Source organism: Diceros bicornis, chromosome 20 (genome assembly GCF_020826845.1).
Source record: "Diceros bicornis minor isolate mBicDic1 chromosome 20, mDicBic1.mat.cur, whole genome shotgun sequence".
Taxonomy (NCBI): Eukaryota; Metazoa; Chordata; class Mammalia; order Perissodactyla; family Rhinocerotidae; genus Diceros; species Diceros bicornis.
Genome location: NC_080759.1, coordinates 21,544,875 through 21,565,663, shown reverse-complemented (window position 1 = coordinate 21,565,663; position 20,789 = coordinate 21,544,875). Strand labels below are relative to the sequence as shown.

Here is a 20,789-nt window from a genome sequence, read left to right as displayed (position 1 = left end):
TCTAGGCCTGTGAGAAGTAATATTTGGCTTTAATCAAGGAGAGAAGGTAAATACACAAGAGTCTCCCCTCATGTCTATTAGCTAGTCTATGCAGGCACTGGGCATGTCCTGACACTATAACCATCACCACTTTCTAGAACTCAGCCTGGACATAGAATATGTCCAGTAAATATTTGTTGAATGAATGAATTAGAAAGAAAAGAATATGAAAATGACATGTTTGTGGAGGATTCTAGATAGTTTGGAAAGTTGAGGTAAGATTTTGATTCAGAAGGCAGTCTTGAAGAAATCAGAGGAGGGAAGCATGACTACAGCACTGGAGTAAGAACCGTAACTGAACAAGATTTAGACTTGAAAGGCCTCTAAATAAAGTGAATAAGAGAGAGAAAACAGATGATAAAAGCAGCTGCAATAAAAGTCCTATAAAAGTTTTTGAGCAGAGAGCAAGGTGTTCATGTTTTATCAATAGTGTTAACGAAAATAACACCCACATGGGAAAACTTTAAACTGTGCATACAATAATGACAAAAGCAGCAGCAGATGACATGTGGGGGCACTTCTCTTGTGCCAGGCCCTGGATAAAATGTTCTGTGTATAGAGGACACTGGTTAAGCACAAGGGCTCAGATTGACCCCCACCTCCTTCTCCAAATAACCTCGATCAAGTCACTCGATTCCTCTGTGTCTAGGTGTCTTGTGTCTAACTATCCGTGAGACAATAATAGCATCTACTCTCTAGGCATGAAATTGAAAAGATTAGATGAGAATGTGTGGGGGGAGAGAAGTGGGCATGAGGGGACAAATAGAAGAAAACTTAGATTTTTCTAAGTTTTCACATAAAATAGGCATAATCGGTGCAGCCTGGTGGGTATGACGAGTAAGTTAAGGAGAACAAGCCATTCTCAAAATAGTGAAAACAGAACTCACCAGTCATACCACCAGGCTGGACTGATTATGTCTCTCTTTGTGTCATCCCTCACTTTATATGTGTTTTTCCCCCTTAATTTCATTATTTTCAAAAATTTCATTATTTTCAAATACTTGTTTTCATGAATGTCTCCATCACTGAACCATGAGATCCTTGAAGAGAGGGGATGTGTTTTAAGTATCATTTATTCCCGGCCCCTAGAATCATGCTTAACACACAATTAGTTGTGCTAGAATGATTGTGTGAATGGTAGGGAAAGACCGTATGAGAAAAATTGATGTGAATAAGAATGATATGAATTTTTAGGTGAAAGATGTAGGAAACACCTTCAGAAAAAAGAAAATTGATAAGAACATAGAATTATATATGTATATATGTTATACATGTAAATTATATATATACACAGACACAGACATCTATCAGTTGTGTATGCAAACATAAAGTTTGTTATTAAGATCTCCCAAAGGGCCTTTCATTTAATTTAACTCCATTGGTCTTTGTTATTTCATTCCATATCATTTCTTTTTACTAGATAAGGGGCATAAGTTCATGCTTCTTCCGATTTTGAAGAAGTGAGAAATTTCACTTAAGGTTGAGAGGGAGTGTGATGGAGAGCCTTGGAACTATCTGAGATGGGTAGAGGAAGGAGTTAGCACAGAGAAGCAGGGGCCACGCTGACGTCCTGAAGTAACCCTAGCATAAGCAGAACCATCTGAGCATCCCACACTTTAGCAACGTTGTGGCTATCAATATCTACTATCCTTATACCTATCTTCTTGAGGTTCTCCCTTGATTTCAGAATTTTTCCCTTGATTGACAACCCGACCGAACTCTGATTAACCTGTATTCTGTGCAACCCTCTATTGGTGAACAAAGGTTTCATATCTTCACACACTGTTGCTAAAACACTCAACTCTTTCCTCCTGAACTTAGAAATTCTTGGCCAAGCAACATCCTCTCAAACAACTGGATTTCAGTAGGTCATAATTCTCCCTAAATGCCATATGCCTTATATTGGAATGAGCTTCTTGGTATGTAAGATACACTCCAAATCCTAGAAAAGCTACACTCTTCACATGGGTTAGCCTACTTTTCATGCATTCTTGTGTGAGACACAAGCCAGTGCCCAGTCCTTTTCTAGGCAGAGTAGGCCCTCAAAAAATATTTATTAAATAAAGGAATTAGTGAATTCATGTTAAATAAAGGAATCAAGGAATGAACTCCCTCCACTGCTTTCCTTTGAGCATGTGACAGAGGATACACTAAATCAGATTCCACTTAGAAAAACCACCTTCTCCTTGAGACTGTCTCTCAACTGAAACCAGAACTATTAAAATTGATGGAGTAGAATACCACATGCAAAACACCACATATTATTAACCTGTCCCAATCCTTGATGCTGTATCTTTCACCTACATCTCAACCTCATCACATAACACACGTTAACTGAAACATTACCACCAAACCATAGGGTTTGGTGGTATCCTCTCCATTGTAATTTCCATTTTAGCAATTGTCAGGGCACAGTTCTTCAGCAAAATTAAACCTTGCTTGAGAACAGACAGATTCTCACCCTATACACTCCTGTCCTCTAATTTGATCTTTTATTGTACTGAATTTCAATGGCACAAAGTCAAGGCTATAAAAATTCCTTGAAGTGTTCACTTTTCTTAATTGTCCAGATACATTCACTATTTATATTATCCAACTAAACATCTATACTAAATGCCTTGTCAATCAACAGTTTCTTACACCTGGAGGATGTTCAATAAAAGTTTTGTCTAACCTAGTAATAAAATACTTACTAAGTATCAACCATGTTTAAAACCAATAAAATTCTCAAACCATACATTTTGATTCCAGGGACTTTTACAAGATGTTCTCTGACTATAATACTATGGTCACCAAGAAGCAGAGAGTCACCAGAAACTACAAAGTAATATTAAAATATTCACCCTAAAAGAACACAGTCTTTTAAAATTTTTACATAGAAAAATTATTCTATTACGGGAACATTCAGGTTTTATTTTTGTAGTCAAAATGACAAAAGCAAACGTCTTAAGGGAAAATCAGAATTTATCAACCATGGATGATTTTAAATATTAATGCTATAAAAGTCAAAGGTAGCTATAAAGCAGACTGACAAAAGTAAATTTGTCCTAGATACAGCTCTCTATAACAGATACCTGAAAAACATCAGCTAATACATTACAAGATAAAAATAAGAAGGCATCAAATACTATGAAAACAGCATCAAGTTTGTGTTTCAATTTCATCAAGTTAAAAATAGGTCACAGTTAGAATGAACCTAAGAAAAAAAAAAAAAAAAAACAGGGTAAGGTCAATATCACAAAGTGATTAAAGAGATGGAGGGGAGGTTTCTTCTAAGTCATTAAACTCACCAATATTATACTGAACTCCAGAGCACTTACCATTTTCCTGTGCCCTTAGAGAATTTAGTAGGTTCACTGAATTGACTGATTTCTTTGTTAACCTATTTACATGGGTTAAGACCCTGACTGACATAAAACACAACTAAAAAATCCCAGACAGAGAGTGTAATGAAAGAATGAGTGATGTATAGTTTGGGGTACAGCCTATCCAATAAACGTGCTTGACCAGCAAAGAACCCATTGGCAAAGATTTATTGTCGCAACAAATACATTCTAAAAAGATCTAATACAATAAAACCTGCCGTATAAATACAAACTATTCTAAAGTACGGTTCTTTGCCCTGCGTAATGTATAGCTTATTTTTCTATGATTATCTTAAAATTCTCTTCATTTTTTTCATTCAAGAATAAACTTTTTGAACAAGTAAAACCAAAGGGTATAGTGTATGAAATGGCACTAGTGGTACAGTTCTCTAATTCATATAAAAGAAAATGAAGTTTATTACTTAGAACTCTTCAACAACCTTTAAAACATATAAAGAGAAGAAAATATTTCTAGGAAAATGTATGATCAAGAGAAAAGGTAAAAATGAATCACCTACTAGAATAATGAATTATTATGTTTTAATTATATGTAACACATTAATACCAAATTAGTAAAAGTTAAAGCCAAACACAGAAACGATTTTAAATGTTATACCTCCAAGTTCTTTTACATTCAAGATGGCATTCTGGAATGGCACTGCTTTTATACTAAAACCTAAAATTAGAAAACAAAAACATAAAAAAAGAATTAGAAACTTAACTTTTAAAAATGTGTAAGAGGCTTAAATCCTCTTTTTTATGCAGATTAACAGTTACTCTTCATAGCTCATATTTACACTAGAAACACATAATTTCCAACATAAATTAATAACCCAATATTATCGTCAATCATTTTTCCAAAACATAGTTGTCTATTATAGCAAAATATAACTCTTTTCTTCAAAATATTGCCTTATTATTTAATTAAATATATAATGTCACTTTGTAAATTTTATCAATCCTAAGAAAGACATTTGGAAATACAGAGAAACTTCAAAGAAAATATTAAGTCTAGGGGCTGGCCGGGTGGCATAGCGGTTAAGTGCATGCTCTCCGCTGCAGCAGTCCAGGGTTCCCAGGTTCGGATCCCAGGCGCGCCCCAACGCACCTCTTGTCAAGACATGCTGTGGCAGCATCTCATATAAAGTAGAAGAAGATGGGGGTGGATGTTAGCCGAGGGCCAATCTTCCTCAGCAAAAAGAGGAGGATTGGCATTGGATGTTAGCTTAGGGCTAATCTTCCTCACAAAGATAAAAAAAAAAGAAAGAAAATATTAAGTCTACCAGGACCTTTGCATCTAATTCCTAAAGTTAATTTTCTCTCACATATAACTCAGCAACCCTAGAGATTAAGGTATCTAAATTATAACTATCTAATATTAGAATTAGATAATATTTATGTTTGTGTTTTCTTTTGAGGACATGGTTAACGTCAGACATAATTTTTCTTAAAAGTGCAATCATAATTATCCAGTTATGCATAGGCTATCATTTTATAATGCATGCAATAAATGATTTCTACTATAAAAATATATTCAGAGTATAGTTTTATGATTAACTATGTATTTAGGACTTTATAATCATTCAAGTCACGATTGACGTGAACATATCGGGTTCATAGGATTTAGTATAAAAGCATATCAGTTGCAACATATGTGAGTGTGCATATACCCACACACACAAATACATATACACTAATTATTTTTGAAAGAATCCACAAGAAACGGTAACTAGTAATGACCGTTGGGAGAACTGGGATCTGGAGGTCTTAAATAGAAGAGAGATTCTTTTGTTTCACTTGCAAGTTTTAGCATATACAAGTCCTTCTTTTTCTATTAAAAGCCCTACTAATTTTTAAAAGTTAATTTATTCAGTAATTTCTGAGCATCCAATTTAAGGTTTTAAACATTATTTAGTATGTACACTTACAAGACAAATTAAACACAGTCCCTTTTTCAAGAAATTATCAACAGAGTCAAAGAGAAGACAAAGAAATAACTTTTCATTTGAAGCAAGTTATGATAAGAGCCTGGAAAGGTAAAAAGATATGAAGATATGGATATGAACAATTCTTTTATAGGGTTTTGCTTTATTTTATAAAAAAGGAAATCAATATGTAATGATTTTAACCACGCAAAGGCTAAAAAGTGACTAGGTTTAAATACGCTGTGTGACTGTGGGCAACCTACCAGCCTTGGGTTTCATCACTGTGAAATGAGAATGATAGGACCTACCTCAGAGGGTTGTTGTAAGGATGGGAAAATGCATGTATTAGGCTCATCACAGTGCCTGGTACAAATAAGCATACAATATATTACTGCTGGCACTATATGTCAATTTATGCTGTATTCATGATTTAATCATCAGGTATACATATCTTCTGAATATATTATAAACTCCTAAGACAGAACTCCTGGGTGCCCATTTACTAATCTAAGTACTTAATTGGAGCTGTAAATGTTACCATTGAATGAGAAGTACCTTTGTTGGACTGATGAAGCACAAACAGTTGAAATCTGTTGTACAGACTGTAAATGTTTATATGGCTCTCTAAGAATCTTCCAAAACCTACCCTTCCTGTGTGAGTTTAACGCAGATTGACACAGTTGGCAGGCACAGCATTATGGTTAATGGTGCACGCAGTCACTGAATCTTAGTAAAACTGCGGGATGAATAAGCAGGCAGCCTCATATGGCTGAAACACTGTCATGTACCTGGGCCTGCAGGAAAGCCTCCCCAGGTGTCTGGCCTCTGGGAAATTAAGGAAAGTCAATGCCAATCACAATACTCCTGCTGGCACTGAAATTTGCCTGCAGGAGACTTGGATGCTTGAATGTATCTACCTACCTCACAGGGGTGTTACATGGATTAAAAGGCAATGATTGTGAAATCCTGAAAATGAAAAGCCCTATGCAAATGCTAAACAGTCCACGAGCGGTTATGTTTAGGACAACTCAAGTATGGATTTTCCAGAGAAACGGGACAGGTCCCAACTTTGAAAAAGACACAGTTATGGAGCACATTAGCAATGTTTAATCTACTTTGATTCCTAAAAACTGACAATATGCAGGCACCGAAAGGGAAGTAATATCTTTCCAGAAACTGCTGCACCCATATGCAAAATACAACCTTTGAAATTTATTAATCCAACAGGCAGATTATATCATTGTTACTATCTTTAATCCTTGCACAGACATCATAATAAATTGACTACAAAAATGTCCTCAAATGCTCACGCTAAGCAAAGTAACCTAGCAATGTTATTTATAGGCATATAAATGTTTCTGCAGAGTACTCATAAATGTTTTCTCTCCAAATAGAACATGTGTGGCTAGATTTATACTGCAAAGGTATATACAAGTCTTCCATTTTGCTGTCTTCATATTATTTTTACAGTAGAGCTGTGGTAATTAATGTTCAGAGGACGAAGCCTAGATAATCAGTCTAGAAAATAAGAAAATGTACTATTCATGGAAAAGAAACAATATTTTTCTTTTGGTTATTCTAAATGTTTGAAGGATTAAAAATAATTAAAATTTAAAGCCATACTTGCAGTTCACCAGAAAAGCAATCAAGAAGGGTGACTATCAGATCGACTATATATATATATATATTTTTTTTTTATTGATGTTTTAATGGTTTCTAACATTGTGAAATTTTGGGTTGTACATTTTTGTTTGTCCATCACCCCATATATGACTCCCTTCACCCCTTGTGCCCACCCCCCACCCCCACTTCCCCGGTAACCACAGTCCAGTTTTCTCTGTCCATGTGTTGGTTTATATTCCACATATGAGGGAGATCATACAGTGTTTGTCTTTCTCTTTCTGGCTTATTTCACTTAACATAATACGCTCCAGGCCCATCCATGTTGTTGCAAATGGGACGATTTTGTCTTTTTTTATGGCTGAGTAGTATTCCATTGTATATATATACCACATTTTCTTAATCCAATCCTCAGTCGAGGGACACTTAGGTTGCCTCCACTTCTTGGCTATGGTGAATAATGCTGCAATGAACATAGGGGTGCATAAGCCTCTTTGGATTGTTGATTTCCGGTGCGTTGGATAGATTCCCAGTAGTGGGATAGCTGGATCATAGGGCATCTCTATTTTTAATTCTTTGAGGAATCTCCATACCGTTTTCCATAGAGGCTGCACCAATTTGCATTCCCACCAGCTGTGTATGAGGGTTCCTGTTTCTCCACATCCTCTCCAACATTTGTTGTTTTTTGTCTTGGTGATTATAGCCATTCTAACGGGCGTGAGGTGGTATCTTAGTGTTGTTTTGATTTGCATTTCCCTGATGATTAGTGATGTTGAGCATCTTTTCATGTGCCTATTGGCCATCTGTATATCTTCCTTGGAGAAGTGTCTGTTCATTTCCTCTGCCCATTTTTCGATCGGGTTGTTTGTTTTTTTGTTGTTCAATTGTGTGAGTTCTTTATATATTATGGAGATCAACCCCTTGTCAGATGTATGTTTTGCAAATATTCTCTCCCAGCTGGTTGGTTGTTTGTTCATCTTGATTCTGGTTTCATTTGCCTTATAAAAGCTCTTTAATCTGATAAAGTCCCACTTGTTTATTTTTTCTTTAGTTTCCCTAGTCTGGGTAGGCATGTCATCCGAAAAGATTCCTTTAAAACCAATGTCAAATAGTGTGTTGCCTATATTTTCTTCTATGAGTTTTATAGTTTCAGGTCTCACCTTCAGGTCTTTGATCCATTTTGAGTTAATTTTTGTGAATGGCGATAGCACATGGTCCACTTTCATTCTTTTGCATGTGGCTGTCCAGTTTTCCCAACACCATTTATTGAAGAGACTTTCCTTTCTCCATTGCATGTTCTTAGCACCTTTGTCGAAAATTAGCTGTCCGTATATGTGTGGTTTTATTTCTGGGCTTTCAATTCTGTTCCATTGATCTGTGTGTCTGTTTTTGTACCAGTACCATGCTGTTTTGATTACTATTGCTTTGTAGTATGTTTTGAAGTCAGGAATTGTGATGCCTCCTGCTTTGTTCTTTTTCTTTAGGATTTCTTTAGCTATTCGGGGTCTTTTGTTGCCCCATATAAATTTTAGTATTCTTTTTTCTATTTCTGTGAAGAATGTCATTGGGATTCTGATTGGGATTGCATTGAATCTGTAGATTGCTTTAGGTAATATAGACATTTTAACTATGTTTATTCTTCCAATCCACGTGCATGGGATATCTTTCCATTTCTTTATGTCATCGTGGATTTCCCTCAATAATGTCTTGTAGTTCTCATTGTATAGGTCCTTCACCTCCTTGGTAAGATTTATTCCTAGGTATTTTATTCTTTTTGATGCAATTGTAAATGGTATTATCTTTTTGAGCTCTCTTTCTGTTCGTTCATTATTAGCATATAGAAATGCAACTGATTTTTGTAGATTGATTTTGTACCCTGCAACTTTGCTGTAGTTGTTGATTGTTTCTAACAGTTTTCCAACAGATTCTTTAGGGTTTTCTATATATACAATCATGTCATCTGCAAATAGTGCGAGTTTCACTTCTTCGTTACCTATTTGGATTCCTTTTATTCCTTTTTCTTGCCTAATTGCTCTGGCCAAAACCTCCAGTACTATGTTGAACAGGAGTGGTGAGAGTGGGCAGCCCTGCCTCGTTCCTGTTCTCAGAGGAATGGCTTTCAGTCTTTCCCCGTTGAGTATGATGTTAGCTGTGGGTTTGTCATATATGGCCTTTATTATGTTGAGGTACTTTCCTTCTATTCCCATTTTATTGAGAGTTTTTATCATAAATGGATGTTGTATCTTGTCAAATGCCTTCTCTGCGTCTATTGAGACGATCATGTGGTTTTTATTCTTTGTTTTGTTGATGTGATGTATCACGTTGATTGATTTGCGGATGTTGAACCATCCCTGCGTCTCTGGTATAAATCCCACTTGATCATGGTGTATGATCTTTTTGATATATTGTTGCATTCGGTTTGCCAATATTTTGTTGAGGATTTTTGCATCAATGTTCATCAGCGATATTGGCCTGTAATTTTCTTTCTTTGTATTGTCTTTGTCTGGTTTTGGTATCAGGGTGATGTTGGCCTCATAGAATGATTCAGGAAGTGTTCCATCTTCCTCTATTTTTTGGAATAGTTTGAGGAGGATGGGTATTAAATCTTCTTTGAATGTTTGGTAAAATTCACTGGAGAAGCCCAGATCGACTATATTTTATTTCTTTACATTGGGCTGGATGAGGTCAAGTGGTGCAATTAATATTATATTTAGTAGGGGGCGGCCCGGTGGCGCAAGCAGTTAAGTGTGCCCACTCTGCTGCGGCGGCCCGGGGTTCGCCGGTTCGGATCCCGGTCGTGCACCGACGCACTGCTTGTCAAGCCATGCTGTGGCGGCGTCCCATATAAAGTAGGAAGATGGGCACGGATGTTAGCCTAGGGCCAGTCTTCCTCAGCAAAAAAAGAGGAGGATTGGCAGATGTTAGCACAGGGCTGATCTCCTCACAAAAATATATATATATATATTTAGTAGGGATACAAAGATCAAACCATCAAAATATCTTTCTCAAAGGTTGCTTTGAGAAATAAAAAACACTGGATAGCATGGACTCTAGAGCAAGAAGGTCTGGGTTCCAATTCTGGCTCTACTATTTATTAACTGTTGAACTTGGCGCAAGTTAGTTAATTCCTCTATGCCTCAGTTTCCTCATCTGTAAATGAGAAAAGATGGCACTCAGTGCTAGAAAGTGTCTTTTTTAAATAAATAAAATTAAAAATTGAGAACACTAATGGTCACCAAACAACCACTGGATGCTTCAAATTTCTCTCAGTCAAAATCATGCGTGGCCTCAAGCTTTGATACATTTTGAAAGCAGTGGTAGAAACAAGTGTTGTTGTAGTAGCAGCCAAAAACAAACATTTATTGAGGACTTCTACAGACTAAATGTTTGGAGTCTTCCTTAGCACTTCCTTTCCCTCTCTCCCAAACCCAATAAGGCACCAATGCCGGTCAATTCCATCTGCTAAATAGTTCTCACATATGTCCATTTCTCTCCATCCATCTGCACAACTCCAGTCAAGCCACCACCATCCGGACAACGGCAAGAGCCTCCCTAACTAAACACTTGGCATCTGTTACCGGCCTCCTCCATCATCTCCACACATTAGCAGAAGTGATCTTCCTGAAATGTACATCTGTTCACATCACTCCCCTAGTCAAAACCTTTGGATAGCTTCTTGCTACTCAGGATATAGTTCAAAACACCTAACAAGACCCTACCTAATCTGGTTCTCTCCCCTTCTTCAGGCTTATTTTGTACCATCTCCCCCCCATTTATACTCTTCAGTTCCTAAAACAAGCTATGCTCCTTCCATCTCAGGGCCTTTGCACACACTGCTCCATAAGATTTCTTTGCCCCTCTGACAAACTCTTCATCCTTCAGGTGGTGTTTTTTTTTTTGCTGAGGAAGATTGCCCCTAAGCTAACACCTGTGCCAATCTTTCTCTATTATGATATGGTATATGGGATGCTGCCACAGCATAGCTTGATGAGCAGTGTGTAGGTCCGCACCCGGGATCCAAACCCGCGAATCCCGGGCCACCGAAGCAGAGCATGTGAACTTTCCTGCTACACCACTGGGCCAGCCCCCAGGTGGTGTTTTAACTTTACTTCATCAGGCAAGTTTTCTCTGGTGTTCATGAAATAGGCTGATTTTTTGAATCCATGTTTTTCTACCACGCAGTACTTCTCCTACGTGATTTTCACAGTTGTAATTATATATCAGTTTCTTTGTTTTATGTCTGTCCCCAGCTAGACTGCAAGGATCCATAACAGAACAACAGTACAGTGTATCCTATATGCCAGTGCTAGGCACATAAGAGGCTCTCCATATCTGTTTAAAGATCTGTACTAAGGGTTTATATTTATTTCCTAATTTAGCTGTCACAACAATCCTAAAGATAATGTTAGTACTACTGTCCCAGGAGGAAAGTGAAGAGGAGTTAGAGGGGTAAAGCATCTTATCAAATGTACTAAGTACTATATTCAAAACCTGAACCCAGGTCTCATCACCAGAGCCCATCAGAACTCTGCACTATGGCATCTCCTCCATATACCAACAAGCCAACAGATTCACACTATTTGATCCAATTTTGAGTCTAAATACTGATGGAGCTGATTGGAAAAATACACACATGCCTAATAAACCCACTAATTTATTTTCTCTCCTATTTATAATAATCCAACACAAAGAACCAAAATAAGCGTTCTCAGGTCTACACTACAGATTGCCTTCTTATTAATGGAATAAAAATAATAGCATGAGTTTAGAAAGTGCTTTTTTATAGACATTATTAATAAAACCAGGAACTTAGGAGGGGAGGAAAGGTGGCCGAGTCAGCCATGACAGTAGCCTCGCTCTGCTGCTTCTTCACAAAACAAGCGTCCTCTGACGCTCTCCACAGGGGTCAGTGTGCTGACGTGACAACAGCACTGTCCTACAAGCCCTAGCCACAGCTCTTAGCTCACCAGCCACTTTTTCTCTTGACCTTGAATCCCTCATTTGCAAAATGAGTGGACTAGATTAGCTCCTTAAAGTTTCCTCTAACATTAGGATTCCATTATTTATATTAAACAAGGAGGAGGAAATAACAGTAATGACTGAGTCAGTCATCAATGGCCTCTAGTATTTGGCCAAAGGCCTCATGGGTAGGTCTCCCCAGACTCCATTCAAACGATTTGATGGCTGAAGCCTAAGTTACGCAGTCATTTTTTCCTGGCCTATCTAAGCTACATTAGTAAGACTGAAACCTCCCCTAAGATTTAACCCCACAAATTTTAATAAATATATGACTTAGTAACTCTTTGGGGAAATAATTGTTTGCATAGACTTTCAGTTTTTGTCTTTTCGTCCTTAAATCCAACAAAATCTGCAATACAAGGGAGATGGATTTGAAATTTTTTATGCAGGGAACGCATTCCTGGAATTGTAACAAAATTAGTTTTGGGAGGGAGGCTAGTCTATTTTTATTCATTGTGTGGAACACATGAAGATTTTACTTGGACCTACACACCAACCTCCCTTCTACCCCCTGAACACACACACACATACAAGTCTGGACACATGCACACAAAAATACTTAGTGTGTGCTTCTGAAATCCCTGTGGAAGGCAGAGACCTTCCACAGATCTGGTGGCCTCGACCTGGACCAAGGGCATGATTTATGCCATGGTAGTTTTGTGATGTTTGGACAATAGTCGAGTGAAATTCTTCTAAATATGATTTCAACATCATAAAAGGAAATTTAATCTACTGGCATTTATAAAACACAATCCTTTAGCAGATACCAAAATCTGACTTTCTAACGTCTTTCTCTTGTTGACTTAACACATATGCAGCTAAGTTATTAAAATGCCTCATTCAAATTCTCATGAACTTTTTCTATACTTCTTTCAAATTATCATGATCTTTTTCTATTTTAACTGAATGACATACTACTTGACAATTTTTCAAGTGTAGTAATATATATCCCTAGAAGGTAGTCTCAATTCCAAGCGCTCAGTTTTCTCTGGGTTGTTCTCCATGTTACATCAATATATTACCCTAAGACTTTAGACTCTGTTCCTCTGGTTTAAAAAGAAAAAAAGTGAATATTTGTGTAATCTACAGGTTAACAACCCCTTTTATCAACAAATTCTTTGTGCATATACAGTCAAAGAATTCACACTGGACAGGGTTCGTTTTTGTTTCTAGACCAATGCACAAGCTACCCAATTTTTCTTTCTCTACCAGCAGGACCTGCTCTCTGGAGGATTTCTTGGCCCTTTGAGTTTTGACAATTTAAGTATCTTTTTAAAATATGTCAAAGGTAAAAGACTGCTGAAGTTAACAATCCAATAAAGTACGGATTCCCTTTCCTTCTGAAGAAAAGGCAGACATTCTTGCCTTGCTGAAATTGGATGGATATACCTTTCTTGTGATATGATTTCATTTAAAGAAACCAATTCTCAGGGTAGATTCTCTTTTTAACTATTTCAAACTCTTCCAACAAATATTTCATTTTTAATTGGCTTGACATCATCAAAACATTATAGAGAAATAATTTAAAAGAACAAAATTTCACACATAATTCGGCCATACCGACAAAACACATTGTTATTTTTGTGTGTTCTTTTATACTTTTCAATTCAAAACTATGGTTTCGCATGGTTTAATTTTTGAAATAAATGTAAATTTAATTTTCCTCTATAGAAGACTGTATATTTTTTCCAATGTATAATCATTTCAATTGACGTACCACAATTTAATTAACAAACTCCCTTGCTATGGTTTAAATTACCTTCAAGTTTTAGTTATACAAAATGTTCCAAGAAATTGCTCTGTGCACATAGCTTCTTTGAAATTACATGCTTAAAATAAGTTCTCAGTAGCACAATTACTAGTTCAAGGAATGTGAATATTTTGGTAACCTTTCATTTATACGAATAATTGCTTTCCCAGAAAAAGGACAACATCAATCACAATGCCACCAGTAATGCATGCCACCACAATCTTACTAGCATTGGGTCTTATAAAGAAACAAATTTTGGTAAATTTAGGTATAAAATTAACATTTTCTTGTTTATTCTCTAGTAAAGTTGAAGTTCTGGTAAAGTTTAAACTTTTCCATTTATTTGTTTGCTATTAATTCTTTTCATGAATTACCTCTTTGTGGACTTATCAATTAGATTCTAGATACTATTTGTAAATGTGATTGAATTCTGTAACAGGGACAGCCATAAACTCTTATCTGTAATATCTGACACAAATATTTCTCAACAGTATTGTTTTCTTCTATTTTTCTTGTTAATTCTAGCTTCCCAATAATTCTAAATTTTTATGTAGTTAAGTCCCTTGATCTTTTCCTTTGTAAATTATTCTCCTTAGGCCTCCTGCAACTATTCTCTCGTCTTCCACATTGAACGTTCACATGCGTGTGTGGCTTTCTGGCTTCCTCATTTCTTCTCCTAGTTATCTTTTCTTGCCATTGGGCTTTGTTATGTAATTTAGTGAATTCCTTCCACCTCCTTTGTTCTTCTTCAGTTATATACATGCACACACACCTGCTATGAACAACAAAAAGAACGCAGCAGTAAGTTTGAACATGCCAGCGATGGCTATCTGGAACTCTAGCACTGACTGGTTTTTAGTTATTAGTTATCACCGATAACTAAAAATCAGCCTGCTTGGCTGTCCTCTGTTGCCTATCCTCCACCCCTCTCTGTCATCACTAATTTGTTTGTCCCACCTCTTGCCCATCTTCATTAGCTACAATGAACACACAGACTCAACCAACAAGCATCTGCCCCTTCTCTCCTATAACCTTACTTCATGCCTCATGCTCAACTCTACCCTACCTTTATCATTACAGAGCCCTTTCACTCAATCATATGGAACCTCCGTTTTGTTAAGAAAAGTATTTTCTAGGCTCCAACGGTTTCTTGTACACTTTTCCTTCCTCCTTACATTAGCAAACAGAGCTTTTCCTTTCCTTATCACCAAGGACTAGCTTTGGTTCCTTATAATGCTTTTAGACCACTTCACCAGAGACACCTCTTAATAACTTCCCACCTGAAGCAGTGACATCTGTTTACATACTGTGGACTTCTGCCTTTCCATCTACCAACTTTCAGAAAGTTTGCTCTTCTATCTGAAGGGATTCAATACTTGGCTAACATTTGTCCACCACACTCCACCTTCTTCTGTTCTTATGGACAATGTTGCCCAAACTTCAACGACCAAAGCTATCCTCCAAGTTTTCAGATCTCCAAAATTTTCAGCTCTAATTCACATCAGCCATCTCTAATTTATTGGTATGAAGTGATAGATGCCACCAAATTTTCTATATAGATGATTCTGTCACTGGCAAATAAAGATAGTTTTACTTAACTCCTTCCAATCTAGAAGCCTTTTATTTCTTTTTCTTGCCTAATGCACTGGCTGGAATCTCTACTACAATGTGGAACAGAAGTGGTAAGAATAGACATCCATGTTTCATTCCTGATCTGAGAGGGAAGGAATTTTTTCACCATTAAGGATGACAATAGCTGTAGGGTTTTCTCAGATGCCCTTTAACAGCTCAGGAAATTCCCTTTGGTTCCAATTTCACAGAGTTTTTTAAATCAGAAATTGATGTTTTTTGCTCATTTGCTTGCATCTCTTGAGATGATCAGTTTTTTTTTTTTTTTAGCTTATTGATATTGTGAATTAAATTTATTGTTTTTTTTTTGGCTGGGAAAGAGTCACCCTGAGCTAACATCTGCTGTCAATCTTCTCTCTCTCTCTTTCTCTCTCCTTTCTTCCCTCTCCAAAGCCCCAGTACATAGTTGTATATTCTAGTTGTAAGTCCTTCGAGTTCTTCTATGTGAGCTGCCGCCGCAGCACGGCAAGTGACAGATGCGTGGTGTGGTTCCATGCCCAGGAAACTGAACCGGGATGGAAGGGAGCGCACTGAATTTTAACCACTAGGCCATCAGTGCTGGCTCTAAATTCATTGATTTCTGAATGTGAAACCGACAAACTATGCATTCCTGGGATAAATGTCACTTGGTCATGATATATTATCCTAATAATAACATACTATTATTAGATTTGATTTGGTAAATTTTTATTTCTATTTTTTGCATCTGTGTTCACAAGGGATACTGATATGTAGTTTTCTTATAATGTCTTTGGTTTTGGCATTAAACTGGGTCGTCTTATAGGAGTTGGGAAGTTTTCCCTCCTTTTCAATTTTATGGAAGATATTGTGTATCACTGGCATTATTTCTTCTTTAAAATGTTTGATAGAATTCACCAGTGAAGCCAAATAGACTTTGTTTTCTTCCCTTTTTGTAAACTATAATTTCAATTTCATTAATAGATATAGATCTATCTGGGTTTTCTATTTCTTCTTGAATGCACTTTGATGGTTTGTCTTTCAAGGAATTTGTCCGTTTAAGTTGTCAAATTTATTGGCATAAAGTTGTTCATAACATTCTCTTATTATCCTTTTATTACTTATAGAATCTATATTAATGCAACCTCTCTTCATTCCTGATATTGTTAATTAGTGTCTTCTTTGATGTTTTTCCTGATTTGGCTAGAGTTTTATGAATTTTATTGGTCTTATCAAAGAACTAGCTTGTGGTGTCAATGATTTTCTCTACGGTTTTTCTATTTCATTGATTTCCACTTTGATCTTTATTATTTCTTTCCTTCTGCTTAACTTGGGTTTAATTCATTCTTCTTTTAGTTCATTAAGGTAGAAGCTGGAGTCACTGATTTGAGGCCCTTTTTTTCAAATATAGGTATTTAGTGCTATAAATATCTCCTAAAGTCCTGTTTTAGAGGCATCCCACAAATTCTGATGTATTTTCATTCAATGCAAAATGCTTTATATTTCCCTTTTGATTTCTTCTTTGATCCATGGGTTATTTAAAAGTAATTTAGTTTCCAAATATTTCGGGATTTTTCCAGAAATGTTATTGATTTCTAATTCAATTCCACCATGGTCTGAGAACATACTTAGTATGACTTAAATCCTTTTAAATTTATTAAGACTTGTTTTACGTCTTCAGATATGATCTAATTTGGCAAATCTTCTACATGTCCTCTGTTGTTGGGTAGAGTGCTCTACAAATGTTAATCAGGTCAAGTTAGCTGATAGTGTTGTTTAAGTCTACTATTTTGGCTTATTTTCTTCCTACGTGTTCTATCAATAATTGAGAGAGTATTAAAATCTCCGACTATAATTGTGGGTTTGTCTATTTCCCTTTGGAGTTCTGTCAGTTTTTTCTTTGTATATTTTGAAGCTGTTATTAGATACATAAGTATTTAGCATTATTATGTACTCTTGATTAAATGATTTCTTTATCATTATGAAATGAACTTCTTTATCCCCAGTATTATTCTTTGCTCTAAAATCTGCCTTGTCTGATATTAATATAGCCACTCCAACTTTCCTTTGACTATTAGTATATCATTTTCGATCCTTTTACTTTTAATCTATTTGTGTCTTTATATTTAAAGTTTATTTCTTTAAGTCAGCATATAGTTGGATGTTTTTTTTTTTACCTAATCATATCAATCTCAGCCTCTTAATTGGAAAGTCTGGACCGTTTACATTTAATTTAATTATTGATGGTTAGGTTTGAATGTATCACCTTGCTACTTGTTTTCTATTTGTCCCATCTATTCTTGTTCCCTTTTTTCTCTTTTCTCTACCTTTTGATTAAGTATTTTTGATAATTCCATCTTCTATTTGTTGCCCTATTGGTTATCATTCTTTGATATTTTAGTGGTTGTTTTAGAGTTTATAGTACATTTTTAACTTATCACAAGTCTACCTTCAAGTGTTATTATACCACTTCACATAAGAACCTTACAATAGTGTACTTCCGTTTTTCCCCTAAGACTTTTATGCTACTGTTCTCATGCATTTTACATGTTATAAACCTCACAATATTTTGTTTAAACAATTATCTTTTAAAGAGTTAAATAATAAGAGCCAGATATTACATATTTACCTATGTAGTCACCTTTTCTGGTACTTTTCATTCCTTTGCATAGATCCAGATTTCCATCTGGAATCATTTTTCTTCTGCCTGAAGGGCTTCCTTTAACATTTCTTATAATGTTGGTCTGCTAACAATAAATTCTTTCAGCTTTTATATGTCTGAAAAAGTCTTTATTTTGACTTTCCTTTTGAAAGATATTTTTGCTGGGTATAGGTTGATAATTTTTTTCCCTTCAGTACTTTAAAGATGCTACTTCACTGGCTTCTCACTTGCAGTGTTTTCAGGAAGAAATCTGGTGCCACCCTTATCTTTTTTCCTCTCTAATATCTTTTATCTGCTTTTAAGATTCTCTTTTTGTATTACTCAGGGTTCTCCAGAGAAACAGAACCAATAGGATGTATGTGTATACACAGAAAGATACTTATTTTTAAAAATTGACTCATACGATTATGGAGGCTAGCAAGTCAAAAACCTGCAGGGTGGGCCAGGAGACTGGAGAACCAGGAAAGAAATGATGCTGCAGTTCAAGTCTGAAGGCCAACAGATGCAGATTCCCTTCTTGCTCAGGGGAAGTCAGTCTTGTGTTCTATTCAAGCCTTCAACTGATTGGATGAGGACCAACCACATCATACAGAGAGCAATCTGCTTTACTCAAAGTCCACTGATTTAAATATTAATCTCATCCAAAAATACTCTCACAGAAACATCCAGAATAATGTGACGACATATCTGAGCACCATGGCCCAGCCAAGTTGACATATAAAATTAACCATCACATTCTTTATTACCACTTTCAAGTAATTTTATTATGATGTGCCTTGGTGTAGTTTTGTTCATGTCACTTGTACTTTGGGTTCAATGAGCTTCTTGGATCTGGCATTCAGGAGTTTTCTTCAAGTTTGAAAACACGTCAGCCATTATTTCCTCATATATTTTTTCTGTCCCTTTCTCTACCCCCTCACCTTGGCAGACTTCAATTACCCATATGTTAGGTGACTTGAAGTTGTTCCACAGTTCACTGATGCTCTTTGTGTTTCCTTCTGTCTTCTCCTGTCTTTACATATCTCTAATGCTAATGCCGTCAAGGTTATTAATTTCCTTTTCTGCAAAGTCTAACCTGCCATTGATCCTATCTGGTGCATATTTCATCTCAGATATTTTGGTACTCACCACTAGAAATTTTATGTTGTTCTTTTTCTTTTATATATCTTCCATGTCTTTATTTAACTTTATGCACAGACAGAATTCAGTTCTAACAATAGTTTTAATGTCCTTCTTTGCTAATCCATCTGTATCAGTTCTGAGTCAGTTTCAATTGATTAATTATTCTTCTCATTATGAATGATGTTTTCCTGCCTCTTGCAATGCCTGGTAATTTTTGACTGAATGTCAGACATTGTGAATTTTAATTTATTAAGTGCTAGAAGATTTTGTTTTCTGTAAATCTCATACAGCTTTGTTCTGGGATGCATTCAAGTTACTGGGAAACTGAGCCTTTAGTCTTAATATGACTTATTAGGTGGGTCTAGAGCAGTGCTCAGGTTAGGGCTGATTCCCCAGGCAAGATCTTCCTGAATACTCTACCTAGTATCTCATGAATTACCACTTTCCCAGTCCAGCTACTGGAAATAAGCATAACTCTCAGCCCGCTGTGAACACCAGGCACTGTTCCCTCTGGCTCTTTCAGATGGTTCTTTCCCTAGCCTTGAGTAATTTCCTCACGTGCGTGCATTGAATACTCTGCTGGATACTCAAGGGAGACCCTCTGTAGATCTCTAAGTTCTCTCTCTGTATAACTCTCTCTTCTCTAGTACTGTGTCCTATGAACTCTAGCTGCCTTGGTCTCTCTGACTCTCAGTTCCATCTCCTCAATGGAGGGAATCCACTGAGCTCCACCTCAGTTCCCACTGGAACTGTGTCTGGGAAGTCTCTCAAGGCAGTAAGACGGGGCAATTGTAGGGCTTATCTCATTTGTTTCTCATCTCTCAGGGATAACTAACCTCTGTTGTTTGATATTCACTTTCTTGAAAATTGTTTCTTATATTTTGTCTGGTTTTTTTCTTTTGGTTATTTCAGGCAGAAGGGTAAACCAGTTTTATTTATTCTGTCTTGACCATAATCAGACGTCCTCACTCATCCTCGTACTCACTGCCCTCTCTTGAGCATCTTCAGTGTTCCTTCTCCCCTGACCATCACCTTTATACCTCTGTCCACTAGCATGCTCACGTGGCACTTTTCCTTACAAAAACAAATTCCCTTAACACTGCTTTCTCTGTTTCTGTCTACCTTCTAGAAAGAGTAATGTATATGTAATCTTAGCCAAGGGGCCAAGGAGTGAAAAGGATAGTCTATACCTCATTCCCTCTGCTTGCTCACCACCCCCTCATGCCACAGGTTAGTTTCTACCCAGTCTTCTGAAACTCTTCTACCATTGGTCATTAATGACCATACTGTCACCACACCCAATGGATTTCTCTCAGAGGTTAGACTTCTGTTTATATTATTTAACTCTTATTCTTTTGACCTCATGTTCATATTTGACTTATATAATACCACATAGAACTGCCTAGCTTAGATTCCTTATCTATAGCAGATGCTAGAACGTGAGCTCCAAAGGGCAGGGATGTTTGTTTATTTTGTTCATTGAGGTATTCTCAGTGCCTAAGTCAGTGGCAGTCACGTAACAGGCATTCAATAAATGCAGAAAGAATGAAGGAAACACAGTTGGTGCTTAGCACTCTTCTTCCCTCTCTCTACTCATCATCCCTCAACAATCTTATCCAAACCCAGTTGTCTCTCAAATCTAGATCTCTAACCACAAACTCTCTAGTCAGCTTGTCTTCTGGCATTTGGATCACTGCTGG

At 36.6% G+C, this 20,789-nt stretch overlaps 1 protein-coding gene across 6 annotated transcripts in view; it reads right to left on the bottom strand.

The window, feature by feature from the left end:
• ARL15 (ADP ribosylation factor like GTPase 15) overlaps window positions 1–20,789 on the bottom strand; it is a 407,407-nt gene that overhangs the window by 235,825 nt on the left and 150,793 nt on the right. For all 6 annotated transcript variants that reach the window (XM_058564091.1, XM_058564094.1, XM_058564092.1 and 3 more), the window contains one exon: window positions 4,021–4,080. In XM_058564091.1, the coding sequence (XP_058420074.1) occupies window positions 4,021–4,080 (60 nt within the window). The remainder of the gene's footprint in view (window positions 1–4,020; window positions 4,081–20,789) is intronic.